Raw genomic sequence first — 7,436 nt, 5'->3', positions numbered from 1 at the left:
CGGAAAATATTTTTTTGGTGAATATATAAAATTAATATGTGTCAATTACACAAAAAATAAAAAAATAAAAAAATTTGCACTGTTCCAGTCAATCGGTCAGACGACCGGTGGGACATCTGGTAGGATGTCCGTGAGACGACTGGTTAGTCGAAATTTTTCTACTTTCGACCGAGTTTTCAAAAGTAAGCGTGAAATTAATTTTTGAAAATTACAATAAAAAATCACGTGAGAATATTGCTGAAACTAAAGTTCCACAATTCTACCAAACAAAGCCACAATCTTTTAGTGTGAAAACTCAAACCAGCTTCAAAATGAAAGAAAATCATGACAAATGAGAAGATCATCCAATATATGCACCACCAACCCTAATCAAAACATTAAAAAATTCGTGAAAACGAGATGCAATAACCCAAATCAACCACTACAAAAACACAGCCCACCATATTCTAATCTCCAACTTCTCCCTCTCAAACACAATCACTCTCTCTCATCTCATCCAATGACAACCACCTTATTACCTACCAAACACCTAACTTTCACTTTCACTCTGACTCTTATTCTCATTCTCATCATCTCCCTCCTCTTTTTCCACCCCACACTCAGCACAGAATGCAGTTGCACCTCACCACCACCACCACCACCACCACCAGAACCAGAACCAGAGCCTTTAATCTTCCTAGACCAAAGACTCGCCCTAGTTTACCCTATAATCCAAACATTTAAGAACATTATCACTTCCGACCCCCTCGGAATCACCAAAACATGGGTCGGCTCCGACATTTGCAGCTACAGAGGCTTCTACTGCGGCACCCCACCTGATAACAGCTCCGCCACCGCGCTCGCTTCGATCGATTTCAACGGCTTCCAGCTCGGAGCTCCGACTCTCGATGGCTTCATTGATAAACTACCTGATCTCGCCGTCTTCCACGCGAATACTAACAACTTTTCCGGCACGATTTCGCCGAATATTTCGAAATTGCCATTCATTTACGAGCTTGATATAAGCAACAACAAGTTTTATGGCGAGTTTCCGGTGTCGGTGCTGGGGATTACCGGCCTGACTTTCTTGGACATCCGATTCAACTTCTTTACCGGGACGGTAGTGTTATTTGATTATTTTAACAAAATAAAATTCATTATTTAATTAGAATTAAACATATGTTATTTATTTATTTATTAATAAGAAACAATTTTAATTCGTGACTTGATTCAAATTCTTTGATAGATGCTATGAGTGAATTGAATTTTATTTTGAAATTATTTCACTTCCTTAAGACCTTTCTCAAGGAATGGAAAATAATGTTAAGAAAAGGGAAAAAAATTAAAACAGTAAAAACGCAACTCATAGACTTTTACATGAATAAACACCAATTTAAATTTTATTTATAAACTTTTTAATTGGTGACTTTGGTTCAAATTTTTTGATAGATGCTATGAATAAACTAGATTTTATCTTACAATTACTTGACTTCATTCACAATATAATGAAATAAGAAAAAATAATTTTAGATACTAGATACTAAAATTTACTCATAATGTATTCTGTACACATGTAATATACCACAATTTTCTTCGCAAGCTTGCTTTTGAAGAGAAAGCTGAGGATGAAACTGAAGTGGCTGAACGAGACTGTCCCCTTTCTTGGGGCAAGTCACTCTCCTTATTACACTTATTTTTGATAAAGAAGAAAGTGAAATCAATCAATGAATTTTTATTTTTATTTTTTTTTTCGTATTTGCATATTTTTTTACATATACTTCGCAAATTCTTCATTATATTTAATTTATTTTGATATTTTTTTTTTTTCTTTGAGTGACAGGTACCACCTCAGGTCTTCAAGAAAACCCTTGATGTGCTGTTCATTAACAACAACAATTTTATGCAGAGATTACCGGACGATCTCGGATTCACAACGGCGCTTTATTTAACGTTTGCGAATAATAAGTTTACTGGTCCGATACCATGTAGTATCGGAAAAGCTTCCTCAACGTTGATTGAGGTTTTGTTTTTGAACAACCAACTCACGGGTTGTCTTCCCTATGAATTAGGGTTTCTGAGGAACGCAACGGTGTTCGACGCCGGTAACAACCTCTTGACGGGTCCTCTGCCGTGCTCCTTGGGGTGCTTGGAGAAGGTATTGTTAGAAATATAGCACTAATTTTCTTTTCAGTTTAAAAGAGAATAATATTAAGAATTATAAAAAAAAATATCATAAAATATTTTATGAAAATTTTTCATCATTTGATTAATGTATAGTGTTTTCTTATATATGTAATCTAATAATAATTTTCATGATATTTTTTTAATAATAGCTAGCATTACTTAAAAAACCAAACAATAATAGAATTAAAAAACAAAAAAACAAAAAAAACTGTGATAAAGATAATAAAGTATTGAAATAGGTATACATATAAAAAAAAAAAAAAAATTTGCAATAAAATAATAAATAATAAGTAATAATATGAAGTAAAATTGAAAGGGTGTAATTACTATCCTAAATTTATTATTGTATATAGTTTCTCTCTACTCCATCATCTTCCGATCCGTAGAATTTATTACGAGTTTCATTTTAATAATACGAAACTTTTATTTTGTCGAGTTTTGCGTGTATATTATTTATAAAAAAAAAAAATTAGATCAATTTAAGATTTATAAACTCATTACAATGAAGTAGGTATGAATATCTTATCGACTTAATTTTTTTTTTATACATAATATATATGCAAGACATGATAAATAAATAACTCGAATTTTTAAAATTAAATTGATGAACTCACGAATTTGAACAACACTAGGAAAAAAAAGGTCAATCCTTAATGATGGAAGTGTACTATTTCTAAGATTCCATTCAAGTGCTCATAAGTCTTCCTCCTAGTATGCTCACTTCAACGATTTGAGCTGAGTGTGAAGTATATTATGAATTTTATTTTGATAATTTAAATTAATTTATTTTTTTAATATATAATATATATAAATAGTTGCATAAAATAAATAATGTGAATTATCAAAATAAAATCATAATGAGTCCCATGAATTCAAACAACACTTCTCCATCCAAATCATCTATAGATGAGGATCCAGTTCCTATTTATTTTCTTATTTTTATTAAATTTCCAAACAGATTGAGCAGCTGAACTTCGCGGGAAATTTCCTGTACGGACAGGTTCCGGAGGCAGTGTGTGCACTTGGGAGTCTAGTGAACTTATCACTGTCAAATAACTATTTCACGAAACTGGGCCCACTGTGTAGGAAGCTGATCAAGAGTGGGGTCCTTAATGTAAGGAAGAACTGCATCAACGGTCTTCCTGATCAGAGATCATCGTCTGATTGTGCGTCATTCAATTATCCTAAGAACTGTTCGTACCTCGCATCGTATAATATAATCCCTTGTAAGCTTCCTCCTCCGTATTATGGTCCACGTCACCCATTTCCTCGTCATCCCCCGCGGCCGAACCGGCATTTGCTTTCATACTCCGCTCTCTCCAGACATAGATTGTGATGACTTTGACTTTGTAAGATACTTGAGTCTGATTATAAATGAAAGATAAAATTATTTACAAATTAAAATTTTACATAAAAAATTTATCGAACTGTAATGATCATATGACTTTGAAAATGAAAGGAAGTGTGATGTCATTTTGCATATAAGAATATAAATGTTTGAGACTCACAAGAAATTCTCAAAATTTGATCTACACTGATGTAATATGATAGGTGCCCATTTTTTATTAGTTGCACACTTCAGCCACGTTTGTTTGACGGATTAGGTTAGATAGGATTGTTAGTGAAATGATTGTTAGTGAAGAGATTGTTAATGTGGGGATTGAGGGAATTAAGTCAAAGTGAATTTGTTTTGATGATAGTGTGGGAGACAGTTAGTGATGGGATTGTTAAATTATTTTTATATAAAATAAATAAATAAATTATTTATATATTAAAAAAAAACTAAAACAAATATTAAAACAAACAAGTGCACTTGATCAAAAAAAATAAAAATACAAAAAATAAAATTTTTATATAAAATAGACTCAATCCCCTCACTATTTTCCTAATCCCACCCAAAATTCACCTAAGCTAATCCCCCAAAGTCTGGATCCTCTACCTTGCCCTCTTGTAGTTGTTCCTGCGGTGCCCCAAAATGACGTCATTTTAGGTCAAAATTTCAAAAAAAAAAAGAAAAGAAAAAAAAGAATCACAGAAGCAGAGGAAGAGAAAGAAGGGAAGGAGAAAGAAGGCACTGGCAAAGGATTTCTCTATTTTGCACCATTTTTCTCTGTACTTTCTTCTCCAAAACCCTCCATTTCTCACCATCACCCAGAAGAACACCAACATTAACAACCATTCAAATAAAAGTTTGCCATTAAAAAATTTGATATATATATACATACATACATACATACATACATACATACATATTAACACTTTGAACATCCATATTTACCTGTTTCTCTTTCTCTCTCTCTCTCTCTCTCTCTGCCGTCCGATTCTCCGGCGTTTCCTCCTCCGATTGTCCACCGCCTGATCTTCTCCCACAACCCCCTACTTGATTCTTCTGTTTGTTTCTCAAGAATTTTTTTGAGCTGTTTGTGTTTGGTCCCAGCAAAAGAGTCCTTTTTTCAAGCAGATCGGAAGAGAATTTGATGTTTGTTTGTATTTGTCAAATTTGAAGTTGGAATTTGAAGGTTAGTAAAGTAAAAAAATTACAAGTTTGTTTTTATGCATTTTGAGCAGAGAGAGATTTGGATTCAATGTGAAAAATGGGCAACTTAAAGGTGTGAAAAAGCGGTACGTAAAGGTGTTTGTTAATTTGCAGCAAACAAATTTTTTTAATGGTTTGAAAAAAGGATCGAGATGGTTGCTTGTCATTGGTGGCAAGATCGACGAATCCATCTTTCTATTTGATTCTTTTTCCCCTCTTTCTCTTCCACTGGTTTTTTTTTTTTTTTTTTTTTGAAATTTTGCTCCAAAACGACGTTGTTTTGAAGCATCGCAGGAATCACTGTAGGGAAACACGGCAGAGGATCTGGACTTAATCCTCCTACTGAGGGGAATTAACAAGCCACTTGGAGTAGCAATCTCCCTCCACAAGGAAGCCACCAAACAAGGGTTAGTGGGACCCACCTCCTTACTACTCCAATCCCACCCCTTAATCTCTCAAACAAAAATGACCTTAGGGTTCGTTTTGGAAGTGGGTTGACTTTTTGACTATTTTATAACCTGTGGCTAAAAAGCCTCATTTGGGAAGAATTTTTTTGGTTTTTTTGATTTTTTGTGAGAGAAAAAATAAAAAGGAAAATTACCAAGAAGTCTTTTTTGAAAAACGTGTAGTCTATTTAGTCCCATAACCTTTTGTTTATACCCAAAAGTCCTATAACGTTATTCTTCTTCTCTGCGTCTCTTCTTCTCTGCCTCTTTTGCTCTTTGTGATTTCCGGCGATCGTTGACGAGTAACCATATCTTACTTCTTTTTTTTTTTCTTTCCGATATATAATCACCGGCGACTAACGACTACCATCGATTGGGATTCACCGGCAACCACCGACCGCCGACTCCTTACTTCACCCTCACTGACGGTAAATAAAATATGTTTCTGACGAAGAAGATGAGTAGATCTACTTAGATTTGATGTACATCTACATCAGATCTGAGTAAATCTACATCAGATTTGGCTAGATCTAATTAAAAAAATAGCTGCCTGAGTACAATCCTCTCTATATCCGTCTTTCTCCTTCGATCTCTTATTTTTTCCTACATTTTCTTTGCTATACACTTCTCTTTTTCTGTTCTAATAGAGAAAATTTTAAGTTCTGAACAAGTTATTTTCGAGTTTTAGTTGCAGGCGGTGAAAACTGTAAAATTTTGTAGTTTGAAATTTTTTTGGTGGTAGAATGAATCAAGCTTTGAAACTGTAAAATTTTGTAGTTTCAATTTTTTTTGATACTGGAATGAATCATGGTATAAAACTGTAAATTTTACAATTTTATAACATTCTTTAGAACTGTAAAATTTTATAATTTCATAACATATTTTTCAGTTTGATTAATAAGAATAAATGCTTAATAGATTTTTGTTTTGAAACTATAATATTTTACAATTTCAAAACTTATTTTTCAGTTTGATCAATATTGGAGATTATTTGCTTAAACCTTACAAAAATTAAAAAATAACATATGTTTTTCCCATTGTTGTTGTTTTTTGTCGTTCCATTTTTTTTTTCTTCTAGTTTACCAATATTTAGCACATTTTGCTATGTTTTTCGCTCTAATTTCTCCATTTATTTTTTTTTCGGCAATATTCTAGACATTTCGGTGAGTCTCCAATGATGTTCTTAACGTCCAGTGAACGTTCTGAACATTCTGGCGACTTCCATTAACGTTCTTAACAGTCCGGTGAACTTCCGGCGATACTTCGGCGACTTCCCGGCAATACTCCGGCCACTTCCCAGTGATGTTGAACATTCCGACGAGTCTCTGGTGACCATTTGACGGAAGTCCGACGGTAATAGGATGTAACAGTGTCTATAAATTAAAAAAAAAAAGGATTTTTTGGTAACAATTAAAAATATATATGACTAATTAGTACAAGTGTTTTGTTTAAGAATTAGATGGGTCTTGAACTTTGTATATGAGACTTATTGCTAAGTTCTCCAAAATAAAATGATTATGGGTGGGATGTAATGTTTTGTCTTATTGGATTAAAAAACCTATTTTATCTTTTTGTGACTAAAATAACCTCAAAGCTAACCCAACCCTTTTTCCCAAACGAAGCCTTAATAATATAAGACTTTACGTAATTAAAATGTTATTTAAATATGTATTTTAAAAAAATTAATAAAATTACATCATTCTATATTCTATATGTATCTTCTTTTTTTTAAATTTATATATCACCCCCACAAATAACTTTGGTGATGATCAATGATTCATTGATTTTCTTGACTTGTTTTTTACACATGAAGTGTTTGGAAAATCACACGTTTACTTATTGCGCTCTCATGGGTAGACCGTTAGCCCTCCAGTTCAATTTTGGTGGAGGCAAACCAATCATGTTGGTACCGTTTGGTAATATTTACGTTTTCAGTTTTCTATTTATATTTATAAAAATTTTAAAAGCTCAAATAAAAATCTGTTTGGTAAAATTTTTGATTTATAAATCAGTGGTCTCAGTTCAAAAATTTGGCCAAAAAATGAAAACACAAAAAATGTGTTTCCGTTTTGAATTTTTAGTTTTTTTTTTTTTTTACCACCCAACACTAGCCAACCCACCACCCACCTCCCACCACCACCTGCCACCACCACTCACCACCCACCTGCCACCACCACCCATCCCTCGTCACCACCACCACCGCCACCACCCACCTGCCATCCACCCGCCACTACCATCCACCGCCCGCCACCTACTTGCCATCACCACTCACCACCTACCTGCCACCACCA

General features: G+C 33.7%; 1 protein-coding gene across 1 annotated transcript; it reads left to right on the top strand.

Moving 5' to 3' along the window:
* Positions 1–231: 231 nt before the first annotated feature.
* Positions 232–3,695, top strand: LOC114257743 (uncharacterized protein At4g06744). Its single transcript, XM_028197532.2, has 3 exons — positions 232–1,099; positions 1,820–2,134; positions 3,122–3,695. The coding sequence occupies exons 1-3, from the start codon at positions 332–334 to the stop codon at positions 3,497–3,499; spliced, it is 1,461 nt and encodes a 486-aa protein (XP_028053333.2). The 5' UTR covers positions 232–331; the 3' UTR covers positions 3,500–3,695.
* Positions 3,696–7,436: the final 3,741 nt, after the last annotated feature.

Source organism: Camellia sinensis, chromosome 2, assembly GCF_055761805.1.
Source record: "Camellia sinensis isolate YWXY chromosome 2, ASM5576180v1, whole genome shotgun sequence".
Classification (NCBI taxonomy): Eukaryota; Viridiplantae; Streptophyta; class Magnoliopsida; order Ericales; family Theaceae; genus Camellia; species Camellia sinensis.
The sequence above is the reverse complement of the archived record's forward strand: the minus strand, read 5'-3'. Positions and strand labels throughout refer to the sequence as shown.

What these genes read in the sequence shown, in the direction of transcription:
- LOC114257743 (XM_028197532.2), top strand. Translation starts at nt 332, where the DNA reads ATGAGAAGATCATCCAATATATGCACCACCAACCCTAATCAAAACATT. An exon ending in TCAACTTCTTTACCGGGACG is followed by an intron (nt 1,100 to 1,819) that starts GTAGTGTTATTT and finishes TTTGAGTGACAG; the next exon opens with GTACCACCTCAGGTCTTCAA. An exon ending in CCTTGGGGTGCTTGGAGAAG is followed by an intron (nt 2,135 to 3,121) that starts GTATTGTTAGAA and finishes ATTTCCAAACAG; the next exon opens with ATTGAGCAGCTGAACTTCGC.